General features: G+C 41.8%; 3 protein-coding genes across 5 annotated transcripts in view; all 3 read right to left on the bottom strand.

The window, feature by feature from the left end:
- Window positions 1-1,742: 1,742 nt before the first annotated feature.
- LOC307082485 (MIF4G domain-containing protein B-like) lies at window positions 1,743-6,540 on the bottom strand. 2 transcript variants are annotated; one of them, XM_079746080.1, is made up of 7 exons: window positions 6,453-6,532; window positions 5,947-5,987; window positions 5,435-5,552; window positions 5,108-5,217; window positions 4,252-4,407; window positions 3,986-4,078; window positions 1,743-1,976 (listed from the first exon to the last, which is right to left on the bottom strand). In XM_079746080.1, exons 3-7 carry the CDS (start codon window positions 5,514-5,516, stop codon window positions 1,749-1,751), a joined length of 669 nt encoding a protein of 222 aa, XP_079602206.1. In that variant the 5' UTR covers window positions 5,517-5,552; window positions 5,947-5,987; window positions 6,453-6,532; the 3' UTR covers window positions 1,743-1,748. The 2 variants fall into 2 exon arrangements, with proteins under 2 accessions (XP_079602206.1, XP_079602205.1); XM_079746079.1 differs by lacking the exon at window positions 5,947-5,987 and having other exon boundaries at window positions 6,453-6,540.
- A 145-nt stretch (window positions 6,541-6,685) lies between these two features.
- On the bottom strand, window positions 6,686-11,871 carry slc25a19 (solute carrier family 25 member 19). Of its 2 annotated transcripts, none has more exons than XM_079746077.1 (7): window positions 11,763-11,869; window positions 11,263-11,404; window positions 10,481-10,636; window positions 9,336-9,506; window positions 8,929-9,109; window positions 8,509-8,639; window positions 6,686-7,367 (listed from the first exon to the last, which is right to left on the bottom strand). In XM_079746077.1, the coding sequence occupies exons 2-7, from the start codon at window positions 11,392-11,394 to the stop codon at window positions 7,179-7,181; spliced, it is 960 nt and encodes a 319-aa protein (XP_079602203.1). In that variant the 5' UTR covers window positions 11,395-11,404; window positions 11,763-11,869; the 3' UTR covers window positions 6,686-7,178. The 2 variants fall into 2 exon arrangements, with proteins under 2 accessions (XP_079602203.1, XP_079602202.1); XM_079746076.1 differs by having other exon boundaries at window positions 6,687-7,367; window positions 11,263-11,428; window positions 11,763-11,871.
- Window positions 11,872-14,076: 2,205 nt separating this feature from the next.
- pitpnc1a (phosphatidylinositol transfer protein cytoplasmic 1a) overlaps window positions 14,077-19,112 on the bottom strand; it is a gene marked incomplete at both ends in the record, with an annotated part of 39,238 nt that continues 34,202 nt past the window's right edge. The window contains 2 exons of the mRNA XM_079746627.1: window positions 14,077-14,384; window positions 15,041-15,104. Coding sequence (XP_079602753.1) covers window positions 14,077-14,384; window positions 15,041-15,104 — 372 coding nt within the window. The remainder of the gene's footprint in view (window positions 14,385-15,040; window positions 15,105-19,112) is intronic.

The raw sequence follows: 19,112 nt of genomic DNA, 5'->3' as shown, positions 1-19,112 counted from the left end.
CTCGAAGAATATTGCAACGTACATGATTAGTATGGCTTGTTAATGACAGATCATCTTGTGTCCACCAATAGTCTTCCCCTTCTAAAACAAACATCCAATGACTGTCTGTGAAACCTGAAGAAGGTAAATACAAGGCCATGAACTTTTAGGGAACTAGTCGTTTTTCTGCCTGTTATAGTTGATTCAGTAACTAAGTTCTACAATAAGGGTACATCAATAAACAACTTGGCATTAATTTAGTTAGTGGCCTAGTATAATTGACATGTTCATGTTAATAACAGATCAACTTGTGTCCACCATGCGTTAATGCTAAGGTATTATTGTAAATCAGTTAATAGGGTTTCCTAACCCCTAACGTTTTGACTGAAGCTAATCCTCAAATTCAACAAATTCAATTCAAAAACTCAATTACACATCTAAAGAAATGTTTTATTAAATAAAACATCTTTCACTTATTACAGTGATCCCTGTTTTCAATGGTTCTAACGCAAAATGTAGCTGGTTACTGGTCTGATTGTTCACTTTGGTCACTGTTGAAGAAGCTGTCACCTAAAAAAGACAACAGTTGTAGACCTAGCTGCAAAAGACTTGTCTCATTCATTGTTAAAATGTATCATTTTATCACTTCTGATAGCAATACCAATGAAGTACAATAAAAAATAAAATTAAGTGAGCCAGTGTAATATCAAGAAAATACTATAGCTATTTTATTAGGATTGTTGTATTCTCTTGATAAGTTATGGACACCTAAATAAATATAATTGTCTGCATTGAATGCATTGGTGTAGATCACGTTGGCACTTTGATTTGACAGGACAAATATGAACCCTGATAATCTATAACCAAAATAATGCTAATAAGGACATCTGGCTAGATTTCCCGCTGGTTTGATTAGAAATTCTGTACAATCAATAACTTAAAAAAACAGTAGATAAAAAATCTTTCAGGCATTTGCTATTGTAACAAAGGTATCTGGTTTCAAGGAAAATGTAAAAACACTACACAGATTTCCTTTTGAAAGCTATCTAGCACATCTGTAACTTTAGTAAATTATCATTGTTCAATAGAAACTAAGACAGGTTCCACCAAACATAAACCATTAAAGCTGCAGTAACATAAGATCTAGCTAGTAATTTAAAGTAACCAGGACATATGCTGAACTCTGATTGATAGTGATCTAAATAATGTTATCAATAAAATAAAATCCTATAACTGATTTTTTAAAATTTATATATATATATTTAGCCAGCCCATACTGATTTAGCTGCCTGGATTGTCTATCAAAGCTATTTCAGATTAATTAAAATATATTATTTAAGGAGGAGAAAAATCGGAATGTTCACCAAGACTGGACTGCGAACAAGATAGAACCAACTTTCAAGAAATGCATTTTCTCTGGACTCCATACCTTCATGTGATACCTTTAAAATATTGTGATTCCCTACCTCATTACGTCCGCACTCGTAACTCCTAATCCGGCCATCAATCCGATTTAACAGAATGAGTAGCTGTCAATCAAATTAGCTTTGTCCCAGTCAGCATGGACTAAGGAAAGGGAGCTGTGGAAGAAGTCTTTCTCTCTATATCTTACTCTCAACATCTGTGTCTCTGCTTTGAATGTCATATAATGCATCAAGAGCGAGGAAGTCTCAGGTTCTTTGTGTTTCTCTCTCCATTAGCCGTGGCACAGAGTGGCTGCAAACCTAGCATTGGCTGGCTGAATGGGGCACTCTTGGCCCACTGGCGCCTCAGTCACTCAGCTCGCTGTAGTAGTACTTGTTGGCCGTGCTGCTGAGCTTCCAGCCGCCAGCCCTGAACTCCAGCATCTCCAGCAGGAGCAGGCGGGCCATGGAGCCGATGGACTCCTGCAGCAGGAAGCCGTCCCTCAGCAGGAAGAAGAGCTCGTCCATGCGCTGGCCATTCACCTGTTCCAGCTGGTCCCCGATGCGGTGCAGCTGCAATACCAGGCAGTCCACCTGGGGAGGGGAACACAGGAACACACAGGAATGGGCTCCGGGCAGACTTTTGTTTTCCCCAGAGCGCTGTCCTTCTGAGTCTCAACATTTAGGGGCACAAAAAGAGATTGGAGGGCAAAAAAAACCTCAGTCTGCAAATCCAGAAAGAAGTAACAAGCAAAAAACAACTGGACAGAGCGTAGATTATCTAAAGGAATCAAAAGTATTTTGGGTTTATAGATTAAGACCCAAGTAAATGCATCACATATTTTAGGGATGCACCGATACCAGTACTCTGACCCGATACTGTTCTCATGTATTCCTACTCTTAAAACTTCTCCCATACCACTTTACATTGAAGAGCCAGTGAACCAAAAACATTTTTTTTTTTTACGGGGTAATTTGTCCCATATGATCGTTGGCATTCAAAAAAGGGGCACCAGCCGCAGGGTTTGTGTGGACATGTGGAGCTCTGTCTGGGTAGCAGTTGACTGTGGCGTAAATGTATAGTATACCGCTACGCTGTGTGTGGATGGTGATGCTCCGCCTTAGCATCAATTTATTTAATACCCCTGTACGAAATACAGAAATGTCGGCCCCCTGAAAAGTATAATCATGCATATGTACTGGTTTGGGCCCCATTTGCATGAATTACAGCCTCAATGCGGCGTGGCATTGATGCTATCAACCTGTGGCACTGCTGAGGTGTTATGGAAGAACAGGATTCTTCAAAAGCAGTCTTCAGCTCCTCTGCATTGTTCGGTCTCATGTCTCATCTTTCTCTTGGCAAGGTCAGGCGAGTTTGCTGGCCAATCAAGCACAGAAATCCCATGGTCATTGAACCAAGTTTTGTTACTTTTGGCAGAGTGGGCAGGTGCCTAGTCCTGCTGGAAAATTAAGTACAACATTTGAAGCCCATGTCCAGGATCCGTCTTTGTGTGGTGGCTCTTGATGCAGAAACTCCAGCCTCAGCCTACTCCTTGTGAAGTTCCCCCACACTTTAGATTGGCCTTTTCCTGACAATCCTCTGAAGGGTGCGGCCATCCCTGCTGCTTGTGCACCTTTTTTCTCTTCCATTTAACTTTCTATTAATGTGCTTTGATACAGCACTTTGAGAACATCCAACTTCTTTTGCCATTTCCTTTTGAGGCCTTTACCTCCTTGTGGAGGTTGTCAATGATGATTTTCTGTACAACTGTCAGGTCAGCAGTCTTCCCAATGAGTGTGAATTCTACTGAACCAGACTGGGAGACCATTTAAAGGCTCAGGAACCCTTTGCCTGTGTTTTGGATTAATTAGCTGATTAGAGTGTGACACTTTGAGCCTAAAATATTAAACCTTTTCACAATATTCTAATTTTGAATTTGGGGGTTTCATAAGCTGTAAGCCATTTATCAAAATAATAACAAATAAAGGCTTGAAATATCTCACTTTCCATGTAATGAGTCTAAATAATATATTAGTTTCACCTTTTAAGTTGAATGACATATTCCAATTTTCGATTTTCGAGCGATTTGTTTAATACCTGCGTACGAGGTTTAGGCTTCCCGGACACATATAGTATAACACTGTGTGTGTGGATAGTGAAGCTCCGTCTGAGCAGCGATTTATTTAATACCCTCGTCTGAAGGTTAGGATTTCCGGACCCCTATAATATAACGCAACGGTGTGTGGCACATTTCATATACAATATCGCCAATTATAACACTCATACATAACGGTCTAAATAAAGTATCACAAAGTTGCCGTGGGCCGTAACCATGGCAATAACATGTGTTTTTAAACTGTAATGGTATTATTAAGAACTCATATCGGTACTCGGTATCTGCATGTACCCAAATGTAAGTACTTGTATTTGGTCTGAGAGAAAGTGGAATCTTTGCATCCCTAACTTCTATGTTTGTGCAACTTTGCACATAGTCTCAAAATAATGGAGAGGACTTTCATCTCTCAAGCTGGAATTCCCAAATATAGACAACAGGGGACCGACTCCACTTCTATGACACCCTAAGCCGAGCAAGCACACTGACCTCCTCCTCGTTCAGCAGGGCATCAGGCTGGGCCAGCCTCAGGAGACAGTCGTACACAGGATGCACCAGAGCCACCATGGGCATGTTGTTCACCTGAAGGACCCACCATCAAATGCTATCAGACAGACAGGAAAACAACAGTCTGACTCTCAACACAGGGTGCACCAGTGCCTTCTAAGCATGTCCAGCTGTTCACAAAGGATAGGTTAGACCAAGGGAATAGATAGGATAAGATAGTGAAATAGCGCCATCAAAATGGCCCATACCTTGAGGTAGTCAAAGATGTTGCAGATGAAGGTGACATAGCACACCCACTCCTGCAGCGAGTGTGCCCTGGTCTCCTCTCGTACCTTGAACTCCTGCTGGAGGCGCGTTAGGAGCCGTCTCCTGAACACGCTGCCGTTACTCTGCTTGGCCTCTGCCTGGAGAGACGGAGGGAGGACGGAGAGAGACAAGTCAGTCATAGTAGCGTGCTTGGTGTCAAACTCCATGTGGCCAAGTGCTTACTACCCTGTTTTAAAGAGATTGGGTGATAACAAACTATTCATTGAATTCACTGTCGAACCCCCGTAAGTTCTCCTTAATAAGCTGCATTTGAATTCACTGTCTAAACTCCTACCTTCACCTTAAAGGAGACATGTTATGGCGCTTTCCCAACAAGTAAACATAGTATTTGAGTTCCAGAAAACATGTTTTTGAAGCTGTTTGCTGGAAATAGCTTTTAGGAAAAAAAATCTTGGCTACCGCTATTCCCCTCTGTTTCAGTCCCTTCAGGATGCGCCATTTCTGGTGTCTGTAGCTTTAATGCAAATGAAGTGCTGCCCATTGACCAATGAGCTACTTTCAGAAATGCATATCTCACTCAAAAAAATCATGCAGACTTTTCTGCATGTCCCAGGAAAAGTGTTGTTTTTATAATATGTCCCCTTTAATGTCCTGTATCCAAGTTTAGTGTCTAAGCCCCTACGTGCTCCTTAATAACCTATGTCTGAATTTAATGTCAGTCACTTTAGATAAAAGAAGCATCTTCTAAAACTAAACAATATATTAACCATCGTCCAACATATTAGCTTTTACTCTGTTCCATTAAGTTATTGGTGCCATATAAACAAAAGGATGGACCTGTACAATGGTGTAGCAGATGCGGCCCGCTTCTTTGCTGAACACCTGGTCCTTCAGAGATTGGTCCACGATAACATCAGCTACCTTCTCCAGGTCCACTGAACTTGGTTCTGAAAAATGACGTTTCCTATCATTTAGACACTTAGAAACTTCTTTCCAAAGCAGCTTACTATTCAGATTTTTTTATACAATTTAATAAAAACTAAACCCCAAGAGAAAATAGAGAAATACATTTTAAAAAGTACTAAACTATTTTCAGTATGGTTGAGTATTAAAGTAAATGTATTTAACTTTCGTTGCTGACAGTTCTATGAATAATAGCAGTACCTTTGAGAGCTGTTTTCAGAAGGTTCTGAGTTTCTGGGTCAAACGACTGGATCTTGTAGTCTTCTTTGGTGGACATTTCCATTTTTTTGGTATCAATTTACAATCCAGATATCTCACGCTATAAAACAATTAATTGCTTTTTAGACCTATGAACAATATCCCTGAGAAAAGCCATTTCTCTCTCTCACACACACACACCCACACACCCACACCCCCCCACACACACACACACACACACAATCCCGGCGTTCCCCCGCAGGCACACACAATAACCACAAAATTGTGTTGGCATCAATGTAGCAGTTGTCCCCGGTGCATCCATTTGGGAATGAAAGGGATTAAAGTGAGTGAACTAAAGTGAACCGCCCATAGAGTAGGTTAGCTGAACGAGGCGTTGTATATTTATTATAGCAAATGCTGTTGACCTGACTTCGAATTGTTCAGTCATTTGAGATGTATTTGCCAAGAACCTCTGTATCAGAGATCAGATATTCACGGTTTTCATCACGTACCATGGGTGAATATATAAACCATCCACCAAACGATTTCCAATCTGAAAACGAACAGGACCGTTCACCTTCTTATATATTCACATTCAGGAGATTGATAAAAAAAATACATGCATATTCCATGGTGATCTACCTAAATAAATACTAAATGTGAGTTGCAGCAAAAATACTCAATGTTTGTTAACTTAATTATTAAACGTTAGCATTGTCGGCTAACGATGCTAGTCGTAATACTACTCTTTCCGAATTCTTGAGATCATATTGGTTTGTTTACATTGAGTCAAAGTTATTTATATAATTGAAATGTATTATCTTCTCCATTCTTCCCACTGGCATTGTGTTTGAATACCGAACCATTTGGTTGCCGTTTGGTTAGCGTCTGGTCATTATGTTTGAATGTAATGTTAGTTTGATATACAAGTAAAAGTTCGCTAAAATCAGTATATTAAGAAACACCACATATATAGCTCGATGGAAGGGGAACTTAAAAGCATCAAGAGATTACTCACATTTCAAGCCGGGACACAATGAAATATTTTATGGCAGTTAACCTCGTATAAGAACGAACACATCTGCCCTGGGTAACCAGTTCCTGGTTTCTTTCCATGTGCGCATGCGCATCTATTTCCACTGATTAATCGTTTATTATAATAGTTAATTATATAAAAACGTCTGGGTTAAAGCTCAGCTTTTGAGAGCTAATTGATAGTTGAATTAGCTCCCCACCAACACAAAATGATTAAAGAAAAATAAACAAGCAATAGAAATGAACAAACATGATTACTTATTGAAAGCATGCCAAGGTCTTTGAAAAGTGAATTGGCTTTGGCAAGGGATATATATATATATATATATATATATATATATATATATATATATTATATATATGAAACACTCAAAAGACAAGATTGGTTCTAAATATGTATATTTATAATGAATAATGATCAAAACCCCTTGGTAAAATATAGAGCTATAAATATAATTGGCTCTATGAGGAGAAGCCACAGCTTACAGTTCCCTGTTAATATGTAAACACAAAAAATAAATATATATAAAAAAAACATATACAGCTGCCCTCATAAAAACCCACGGAGGGTGTCCTCAGTGCAAACATAGAAGAAGTGAAGTACTCTCTTCCTTTGTGCGTGTTTTGGGCCATCTTTGCTTTTCCTCCTGTACCAATGCCTGTGGACATTTGCACATACCAGCACGAGATAATAATGTCTTGTGATAAGTTATTCAGTCCTCTGCCTCTCCTTGAGGTTCTTTATGGCGTTGAGGAACAACTCGTACCAGAAGAAGGTGAAGCCAGTGGAGAAGGCAGCCTTCACCAGGCTGGGCGACAGGCCTTTGAAGAACCCGCGGAGGCCTTCCTCTTGGCCTATCTGAACCATACAATCTACCAAGCCCCGGTAATGCCGAATCTGAACCAATCAAAGAAGAGATGTGTCAAGCGGTTGAACGTCTGGTCCAAGAGCAATGGCACACATGCACGCACGCACACGCACACGCACACGCACACAAACACACACAGGTTGTCCGGTATGGACTAAAATGTATATCACGGTATGATTTGAGGCATAGACGATAACGGTATTACAGCACGGTATGTTAATTTTATCTTCTAATCTCGATATAAATGCTTCTGAAGGGGTAAAATACTGGTTAGGCAGCAAAACTGCATAGAAAAAATGCTAAATCTTTTCTCAAGTTAATTCCGTCTCTGAAAAACACAAATATTTAATAGTATGGATTTCTTTCTCCACTTGCTCGTGGACCTTGCAGTATAATTTTGGCATCTCAATTTGGCTGAAGTGCGGGCAGGTAACACGTACCTGGGGTCGAGTGTTTTGACCATCTCTTTAAAGCCCTATCGACAATTTTGAAAGGGAACCATGTCCTTACACGGGTTAACAGTGACGGCGTTTGTTATCTCGTTCCACCGCTGGCTTTTTATTTTTATTTTTATAAGGACTGGCTTTGGAAAATGCCTGCGGAAGCGATGTCTGAGATGCAGAGACAGCTTCACGCTACCAGCATCTGTCTCTTATGGTGTGGACTATTGTGCAAGCACGCAGACGTGCAGCAAGCACGCAGGCGCGCCTGCGTGCTTGCTGCACGTCTGCGTGCTTGCACAATAGCATACTGCCTTAAAAGGCAGTATCGCTGTCAAACCTGTCCCTGGGAAAAGAAACGTTGCGCCGAATTGAAAAAGGAACTACGTTTCGTTAACATATTTTCAGTAGTTGCGCGTAAATTTACTTTATACATGAAAAAGTAGCTATGTTAATGTTTTAACACGTTACTTACTTTACAACACGTTACACACAACACTGTCTACCGGTCACACGGTAACGTCAAAATCCATACCGTAGCCCAAATTCACACAGGTATATCCGATGTTCCTTTTCTAATTTTGCCACATTACAATTTAAATGACTTAAATTTTTAACTTAATTTAAATTCTTCAATTTAATTAAGTACGATTTTCAAGTGAAGCGCATTGCATCTTTATTAGTAAAAAAAAGATATGAATAACATTTGAAGTGTAGCCGTCATGCTCACCTCTCCAAATTGAACTCTGGCCTCCTCAAAGCCGCCAACCTGTAGTCTCTTCTTGAAGAGGTCAAAGGGGTACGTGATGGTCTTGCTGAGCACACCAGCAGCGCTGCCACACAGCAGGCTTCTCAAATTCCCTGTGATTGACAAATAGCATTATGACAAGGCTTCAGTTACACACACACACACAAACACACACACAAACAAATAATAAAGTTAATAAGTGTAGAACCTATATGGTTTTACCACCTTATGTCTATACACTAATACATGACATTTTTAATACATAATTAATAATACACATATTTAATATCTTTATGTAATATCCAGTTAAGATGTATCTTGAATTAAAAAATCCTAAAATATGCAAACCTGGCAATAAACATTTGGATTATTTTGTTAAACTGTTTATAAGCCACCACTTACCGCCTGAATTCCTGCCCTCTGAGTTTTTCGACAAAAGCTGACCGAAGAGTCTGTAGAAGAAAAACTGTAGACCGGCGTAGGGGAAGACGGCCACCAACGTGGGAGCCAGGCCCCGGTAGAACGACAGCGGACCGCTGGTGCGATACATGGTGGACACGGCATGTCGCAGGTTATGGTACACCTGAGGCAAGGAGAGGGAGTTTATAGCAGTAAGCACCTGTATAGCAGCTAGGCCTGGGTTCCGTTACACTCAAAAGTATTAAAAAGCATATACCCATGAACTGGCTTTGGTAGTAATACCCAACCCTAGAAGCACCACTACCTTTACAAAGAGAGTTTTCACCACCATCAGGGTCATGTTAGGGATGGTCACTATTTTACCCACTCAAATCATGGATCTGTCCCACCTTGGGCTCTCCCTGGGCAGCGAAGCGTGTCCTCAGGGTGTCCAGGGGCTGGCAGACCAGCGTGGCAGAGCAGGCCGACAGACCACCACAGATTAAGTGCATCCCTGCCGTCTGGCTGTCGTACGGCGTAGACTTGTGCACCACTTCAGTAAGGAACTCAAAGGTTGCAAACTGTGAGGGATAGACAAATTGTATTTGTATTTGTGAAAAGTACTAGGGTATGAAGGAAATGTAAGGTATATTGGGATGGTTTAAGTTATTTACTTTTTGTGATTTTATAGCAAAACAAATGAGAAAAGATTCAAATACATGCAGGCAAGGTTTAAGCAGCTTGATCGAGGATACCTACAGAACCCTTTGGCTGGGAGTATTACACCCTAACCACCAGACTATCCTTGTATATACTGTACATCGTCATCTCCCACCTCGACAAAATTCTTCCATGTGACCCCCCTTTTCCGTGACCTCCATTGGCTTGGTATTAGCTCGAATCAGATTCAAGATGGCCTATAAGGCGGTCAATGGAACTTCCCCTGCCTACCTCCAAGCGTTGGTCAGACCCGATACCCCAGCTCGAGCGCTCCGCTCAACTACCCCAGCTGGACGCCTGGTACCGCCATCGCTAAGAGCAAGCAAAGGTCGATCATCAAAGTCAGAGCTCTTTTGAAACGCAGTGGTGGATCGAGTTCCCTGCCGATGTCAGGACGGTAGAGCGCTCACCAGCTTACGAACAGGACTCACTTGTTCAGTGACTTTACCTAGACTCTGCATAGCCTCCCCCTTACCCCCCACACCCATCTTACGCACTTATTGTATGTTGTACGTCCTGGTACTCAATGTACGCACTTAATGTATGTTGTAGTTCCTTGCGTCGTTAAAAATAGAACTTAGCATTGTGTAGCATCTTATAGTAGCTATCTTACACGGGGAATGGGTTAACCTAACAATTGTTAGTGCTTTACACTTGGTTCAACGAACATCCTTACTGTACCAACGGCGATATATTGTTTCTTTCTTCTGACAAATGTGCCCTAAATATAAAACTTTATGTATACTGTATACATATGTAAATATATGTGTGATAGGATAAATGATAGAATGCCATAGTATTAAAACACAGACACACACACACACACACACACAACCTGAACAGCCCCAAAGCAGACAGAGAGGAGCTGGGCAGGGAAGTGTCCTTTCCAGAAAGCCGGGAGGCCTTCCTCTCTCAGGATGCAGCGAGAGGCCTGGAGCAGGCCACTGTACTTCCCCTCAGGATGCAGGTAAGACACACGTTCTATCTGGAGCTGCGGGCAGAGAAAAAAGGCAACCACATGATCGGAAATAGCTAACAGGTGACAACATGCTCACAACACTTTTGGATTATGAGTTGGAAAAATATCATCATTAATGTCCTCCAGATGTAGGATGATGGAGTGTTACATTTGACATGCATGTGTTTTGCAAGACCCAAGAATAGTCATCATGAAGGCGGCCAATTGAGTATGTGATGTGTTATACCGTGTGTATTACACAATGAGTAACAAAACAAGAGATGTTATTAATGCTTTGTTTTTATTCTTTTCATTTTATTTCCATCGTGGCGTAACTATCAATTATTGTTATGTCGTCATCATCGTCATACATATATCATAAATACAGGCTATGGTCTTTGTAGTTAGTCGCTTACAGATGATGTCCATATCTCTTCACGTAGCAGTTTATAAATTAATTTATTTCCATATCAATTATTATTGCCTCATAAGTTTCAGATGGCAGGCTATTATTCAATGAAAAATGACCTTATTGAAAAAGGGTCAAGGTTGACAGTTTATCATTTAAACGACGATAAATGACGCCTTGACAGACACAGTTTTGGAAATCAGTATATGTGTGTGTTTTAATGCGTTAACAGGTGAAGCCTTCCATTTACCTGAAACCTAATTTTGACGACATCCAGCGGGTTGATGAGAGCTCGAGTGACCATCCCAGCTCCAGACCCAGCTAGCGCTGCCTCTTCTGGAGACAGGACGACGCCAGGGGCCCCAGGGTCAAAACCAACCATCCCTCCACGGCTGATGAACGTTAGGAGAAGAACCCTAAAGTGAGATATACAGGTAATAAAAAGCCCAGGGGCTCGAAATTCAATGTAATGCTATCTTCATATGCTGCAGCAAATTAACTACAATAGGCAAGCTATCATTGGGAAAGCTATTATTGTCCGAAGCTGTAATAGTTTATAATGTGAAATAGTTTGGTTCACATCCAAATTATTTAACTAGGTAAACAGAGGACTGACACAAGGTTGAATCCTGGACCGTTTAACCGGCGGACCTTGAAAAAGCCACGAGTGACAAAGCTAAATGGGTACCCTGAAAACGGTCATGATATTTAGATAGTATACTCCAGAAGCACATGCATGAAGTAACTCACTTTAGACACAATCCATAATGAAACTTTCTTATTAGAAGAAGCAAGGTCGATCAGAGGAACGAGCGTTTACGAAGCTATCGAACACACCACGCCTAAATACGACTTCCGGGTATGTCCTTTCAAAGTAAAACCCACCCATAATATCAGTGGTTTTCAAACTGTGAGGCGCGCCTCCCCTGGGGGACGCCAGAGTTCCTAAGGGAGGGCGCGACGTGAGAAATAATAAACCAGAAAAAAACGCGAAGACGCAAAGTCAAACGCAAACTTATTGCTCTGCCAGGAGGCTAAACTGGCAGTTTACAGATTAAGCTGTTCAAATGTATTTAAAAAAAGTTAAGCAAAAACATGCTTAGATAAAGATGTTCAAATGTGTTAAGAAATGTGATTAAAAACTCATAAAGATGATTAGAATGTTTCAAAAATATGTTTAAAATGTTTCAAAAATATCTTTAAAATGTTTCAAAAATATGATCAGAGATGTTTAAGATATGATCAGAGATGTTTAAAATGTCTAAAATAATTAAAAGATCTTTCAAAACACAGGGATTTAGAACCTTTTTTTTGGGGGGGGGGGCTCAGCTGAAATTTGTTCTCTGAGGGCGGCTCACTCTCTCGTACTTTGAAAACCCCTGTCCTACAATAATAGTATAGTTTTCTAAACAAGCGCTAAATAATGTAATAATCCACCTTATGGCAGACACGCTTTCCGGACGCAACCCATTTTTCATAACTTCTCTCTATGGCTGCGTCCGGAATTGCATATTAGCATAATAAATAGTGTGCTTAAGCTTCAGTGATGTTTGAGCTTTAAAACGACCAAGAAGCACGATCATAAATGCCCTCACTGAATTTAATTTATTACAATTTAAATTAGCATTTCATCAAAAAGCACAAAATTCATTATATAATAAGTATCAACAATATTTTTATTTTGCCAATACAAAACACAACAAGAACAGGACAGTGTTGGTTGAAATGGATTAATGCGTCAGAAAAAAACAACTGCTGGTTAAACAACAAATTAACAATGTACCAATTGATCGAACCATCAAATAAATCCCAACAACCAGGAAATTATTCCAATGATGTCATAGAGAGAATAACATAAATACATTTATTTGCAAAATATGTGAATACAAGCATCGGTTATGTAGTATGACCTAGAGCTATTTTAACTATACATGGCTTTACTCCATTGATGACATTGATGAGGAGAGTGAGAGCATAAGGCTTTCTCTAAAATGCGTAAGCGATTTAATAGCAGCATGAAAACAGTTTTTTTAACAAACGGCAAATCAATAGTTCTTTACATATTTACACGAAAACAATCACAGCACTTTTTCGAGAAAAAGTCACTACTGAAATAAATTCAGCAGTCAATAGCCTAAGCAATCTTTCCACAGTCTAATAATCCGCATAGAAATCTCAGATCACAAGTGACAACTTCCAAGTAGAAACTAAACGCAAAGCATGAAATAAAATATAGCGCCAGTATCCTCGTTATTTTTTACAACCAATCAATCGTTAAGCTTTCCTGGTAAACAAGAGCTGGGCTGAGAAGTCAGCGGGATGATACGAGATCAGATCTTTACAACTATACCGTTTTAACCCCCTTGTAGAAGTGCACAATACTGTACGATATGCACCAACATGTAGCGTACCATATTCAAACGATTGGCACACGTCACCCAGCTCCCCCTCAAGGCGACTGACTCCTTGTCTAGAGAGGAGTTGGAGGTGAAAGAGGTCTCCCTCTGCCAAGGAGCACACTGTAAGCATCCCACTTAGGTGGGGACGGCTGAAGGTATTCAGACACCCGCTGATCTGCGAAGGAGACCACAAGGGGCAGAGGGACCGATGGAGGGAGGGAAGGAGGGAGGGAAGGAGGTGGGAGGGATGGTCACTGGGAAAATAATGTAAAGTGATTGGAGGGCTTGTCATCGTGACAACAATGTATAGTGATGGAAGGGTTCATTCAAGATCAGATCTTTACAACTATACTGATATAACCCCCTTGTAGAAGTGCACAATTCTGTACGATATGACCACAAGGGGCAGAGGGAGAGATGGAGGAAGGGAAGGAGGGAGGGAAGGAAGGTTGGAGGAAGGGAGGGCCCACCAGGCACACAGCGAGAAGTCTTCTCTACTCACTGTCACTGGCTGCAAAGGGGAAACATATTCACAGTGAAACGTGCTGGGCGGACATCTTCCTCCCTGTGGATTGGCACCCAGAGGGCCCTCAGGGTAGTGGTGTTGGCAGTGGTGTTGGTGGTTGCCGGGTCAACACCAGAGAGGGTGTGGGTGTGCCTCATTCTCATTCCGGCTGTGGGGGGGAGTTCCAGGAGAAGATGCTGGGCAGCCGGAACCCGGAGTTCCTGCGACCGGGGTCGGGCAGGGTCAGGGTCTCCGGCGCCGACTTCTTCCTGGGGCGGTCCCTGGGCACGGCCAGGAAGTCGGGGGGCTCGGTGGTGAGGGGTGTGGTGGGGGCGCTGCTGGGACCATGTGCGCTGGAGGGCAGGGGCGTGGCGTTGATGGAGATGGCCGGGGGGAAGGTGCCGATCTTGAGGTTGGTGGCCTCCTGGGTGGCACGCTCGTACTCCCGCACCTCCTCCGTCGTCATGTCTGGTGGGGAGGGGATCACACCTTAAACTGAGGCAGCCTGGTGGGCAAATATCATGGGTCATATCCCTTGCGTTATCTTTGGGTCATCTCCGATCCAGCTTTCCTATGTTATAGCAGAACATCTGGGGGGAGACGGCACAGAGCTTGGGCCCGGAAGCCAAAAACTAAATGAGGGCTGTGAGGCTAGGCCTTGTTTGCTCTTTTTGTACAAAGATATTCTACCGAACATTAACTCTTTGCGCAGTGTTGTTTTGAAACCGCTTCAGACTCTCTTTACTCGTTTACTAATGCTGGCCGAGATTGTGTTTGTCAATTACGCACTTACAAATCCCTGCCTCCCGCAAAATGACTGGTCAAAACAACAGTGAGGCGAAATAAAGTCACGTATGTACAGGGATTGGATGGCCTGTCACCATGGCAACAATGTACAGGGATGGTAGGGATGGTCACTGGGAAAATAATGTAAAGTGATGGGAGGGCTTGTCTTCGAGACAACAATGTACAGTGGAGGGCTTGTCATGGGGAAAACTATATACAGGGATTGGAGGACTTGTCACGGTGACAACAATGTACAGGGATGATATGGATGTCATTGTTACGGTGATGGCCATGCATGGATAGCACACCACCACCACCACCACCACCACGGTACTTACCGATCCACTCATCCACCCAGGCAAACGCCTGCTTGTGTCCAAGAAGCAGGACATCTCGGATTACCTGAAAGAGACATATATATTATAATATATAAATGATATAATAAAAAAAGGGTAATAACGAGAGGATGGGAACGAGTATGGTCTCATGAAGTAGAAGATACACACAGAGCACGAACATGAAAGCAGAACCCATATTAATCAGTAAATTATGAGCAGTTCAATGATAGTAATGATGATGATGGTGATGATGATGTGTTTTGACTTCTGCAGATATCTTGCTTCAAGGACTGCTTGGATCAGGCTGAGTATATTTACTTTCTTAAATCAAATACAATTTTAATTGAATATAAATTGGCCTCCTCTTTTAGGCAGTGCTCAGTGTCTGCTGTATTAGGTAAAAAAACATTTGTGTCTTAATATGTATTGCTTTCGTGGTGTTAGTAGACTGAATCTAGACTGGCTTTTATTTATAGAGCCATTGAACCCAAAACCACATTTTTATTGTTCCAAACGTTGTCATTTGTCTTATATGATGGTTAACATAGAACCTTTGCCATTTTATCACTGTTACTGAAATAAGTCCCCAACATAGAGAAAAACGTATTTTCTCTATCCCCCCTGCCTCACTTTACTCCTTGTTTCGAATGTCACGCTGTGCCTGTAAGTTACCCGGTGAAATTAATATTGCTGTACTCTACCGCTTACCAGACAGTCTCTGGAAATTCTTGGAGGAATCAGATGTCCTACTATGTGATTTCATTTTCCAGACAGAGAAGTTAGATCTATTTCTACTATCTCCATTAACTCTCTCCCCCCCCCCCCGCCCCCCCCGACTCACAAAGCTGGCTTTGTATTCCCCAGAATCTGCAATACCACCCTAGCCTGGCAAGCCAGACCCACATCAAGATGTTCGGTCTGGGAACACTCCATTGGCACGGCTCAATCCAAGGGGTGGGATAAATGGTTGTCTTTCAAATTCCCTCAGCACCCCTCAACACACAATAGGATAGCGCTACATTAATCATGTGGCTACATGTGCCATTCGCCCTCTGCAGCTCATCCTGAAAGCAGCATCCTGGCTTGTCTTCAACCTTCTCCCACATTACACAGCATCCTGCTGTTACGGTTAGAGTAAGGTTTGGACTCAAGTTCGGTGCAAAAAGTAGGAGCAGCAAGCAGCGATGTGCCGAAAGCAAAATAATTATACTTAAATATAATATTTTATATATATAAGTAATTTAGCAGGCAAAACACAAAAATAATAGAAGGCCAAGAGAACAATAGGCACGAAAGAGAACCACGTTCTCACAGAATTCAATTTAACAAACATTTGTGAAGTTTCAGCAAGGAGTGAGGGGAGCAGAGGAAATAAATAAACCTGATATTTAAACACAGGTGCAGATGATCAGTTTGTGATAGTATGGTGTCTGTTAAGGGAACCACAGTATGGGCCAGAGAAGAGCGCATAGAGGCCACCGCAGTCCCGCTGCGAAACACCCTGACCTGGCTACTGATGGCCATTTGATCGAATTCAAGTCACTAGTACTTGCCCACAATGCTGCCTAATGTACTGGCCCATCCTTAGTAATCCCTCACCACGAGTGGACCTCAGCTTCGGCTTAACAAAATCTCAACTGTTTGCTACCCAGGCTCCAAAAGGGGAGAACAGCATGTCAGCGCTGATGTCAGCGGCGCCGACATCAGCGCTGCTGAAAACCCTACTCCTGACTGCAGACTGAAAACAAATCTGTTCAGACTTCTTCTTTCAATAACGTAGCACTCAAAACCGTCTGTGCATTTGATTTCATGTACTCAAATTATTCTTGCACTTTTTGGGTTGTGTCTTCATTGTGGAATGCACTTATTGTACGTCGCTTGGGACAGAAGCATCAGCTAAATAATTGTAAGGATAATGGTGATAATGATATTTCTGTGTGTTGATGAAGATGATGATGGTGGTGATAAGGATGACGTCCATGATGATTACAATGATAAAACTGCGCAAACTGTAGTTTATTAAAGTTCTTCAATTTTCAATATATGTCACGACTCCCTTGGTGACTTGGTGGTCAGGAAGTAGTGAAGAGAATAGCAGTAGAAGTGGCCGATGAATAGTATAAGTGGCAGAATATGACAGATTAAGACAGGCAGAATATAATCTGGACAATGGAACCCTGAGATTTCCAACCTTGCCGGCTTTCTGCCCACTGATGCAGTGATATCAATGGTCCATGTTTCCTGCGCTTGACGTTGATGTTGCAGTACAACCTGGTGTCACGCTCATAGTCACGAAAATAAATCAATTGAGTTGTGTCCCAGTGCACGACATTTAAACCCATGCATTTTGAATGGGAGCGTTTCTCAGACTTTTTGTGCTACACAGAATGCCATTTAAACCCATGCATTTTGCAGGGGAGGGTTTCTCTGACTTTTTTCGTGCTGGACTGAAAGACATTGAACAAACGCATTTCAATTGGAAGATTTTCTTCCACTTGAGAAGGAGGGGGTGAGCGGATAGTACAGTGCACCCTCTAGTTATGTATACGTAAAAACAACAAATACTGGGGCGCCCGGGTGGCTCCCCGGGTAGAGCGTGTACAATAGGCCTTATGCGCAACATTCTTCCGGGTTCTACAAAACAGTGGTCTTGGCTTCCGGTCGTCCGCTGCTCAATAAACTGAGTTTATTATGGCGACCTTCTACAGCCGGTGTTTACAGGAGCTACCCCGAACAACTATTAGCGATGTGCACAGTATTGCCAAACGGACGTCCAGAGCCCCGGGGACTCTGTTAGACAAGGGATTTAAGTTTTACGCCTCCTCATTTATTCATAATTATGAAGGTATTTACATTTGTAGCTTTTGCTAATAGCGCTCGTTAGCGTTAGTTAACTGTAAGTAGCCTAGTTGTGTACTTGTATGCTATCAGTTAGTTTAGCAGTATTTTTGCTCACAGACAATTAAGACAATCAGATGAAGACTGCATTTTAGCGATGGGTTTATACTACCAACAGTATAATTACTACGATGTCCTGTGTGGTTAAGCTGGTCTTTGTCGACGTGGTACGCTGGTCGTATGTGTCTAGTAGACGCATAAGACCAGACACTACTATCCTAGTAGACTCTACTAGGATAGCTGCTAGGTTTAATGTCGACTAGCTGCTACCGTTCTGGCAGGTGTTTCAGATTTCTAAAACATTGATTTGTATAAAGACAACTGTGATGAATGAATGAATGAATGAAATGATGCTGTATCTTCTTTTCCACCAGTTTCAAACAAAGACAGGTTGAGAGGTACTGTCACTGTCAGAGCAGCTTGTCACAGGTCCATGCAGAAGAATGAAAAACCACACAGCTTGAGCGTAGGCTATGTTCAGGGATGGGTTTGTTAAATTGTCTGTTTCAGTTCAATGATTGTACAGAATGCGTTCATCAAGCCTCTCAGAATGAATATATTTACACTGCAACTGCTTTCATTTGGCCACCAGCATGTTCTCAACTATGTAAACACCATATTCACAAATACAACACATTCTTCTGAGACACTTGATAAATGGCTATAGTCTACCTGTTAGTGAAAGAAGGTAATTTGTGCAAAGTTGATTGACAGTAAATATTTCTATCGACACATATTTGGTATACCTCTACTCGTATGGTTAACAATTTTTGTATACTAAACACACACACACTATACCGAATACATCATTAGGACACTTGCCATGACATTACATTCGAAAGCTATATATATGTGTTTCCTCCCCTTTTGCAATTGCTACTACTTGCAACTATTGACACCCTGTAGTGGCAGGCATTCCAGTACTGAGCAATATATGTTTATTGTGGTAGACTTGTAGGAAGCCCCTTGTCTTAATTTAGTGGTATCTGTTCTGCCAACTGTCCAATTGTCTCTTTGTGTATTGTATACAGATAGTGCTTCGTGATTCAGATCCCGTCATCATGACCTCAAGTCAGTGTTCATGCAAAGCTGGCACAGCAGTATGCAATCACACTGCTGCACTGCTCTTTCAGACAGCTCATTACTCCGAGCTCAATATCCAGGTTGTCCCCCC

This window comes from Pollachius pollachius, assembly GCF_949987615.1.
Source record: "Pollachius pollachius genome assembly, chromosome: 11".
Taxonomy (NCBI): Eukaryota; Metazoa; Chordata; class Actinopteri; order Gadiformes; family Gadidae; genus Pollachius; species Pollachius pollachius.
Note: the sequence above shows the minus strand (reverse complement) of the source record. Positions and strands in the feature narration are given on the sequence as shown.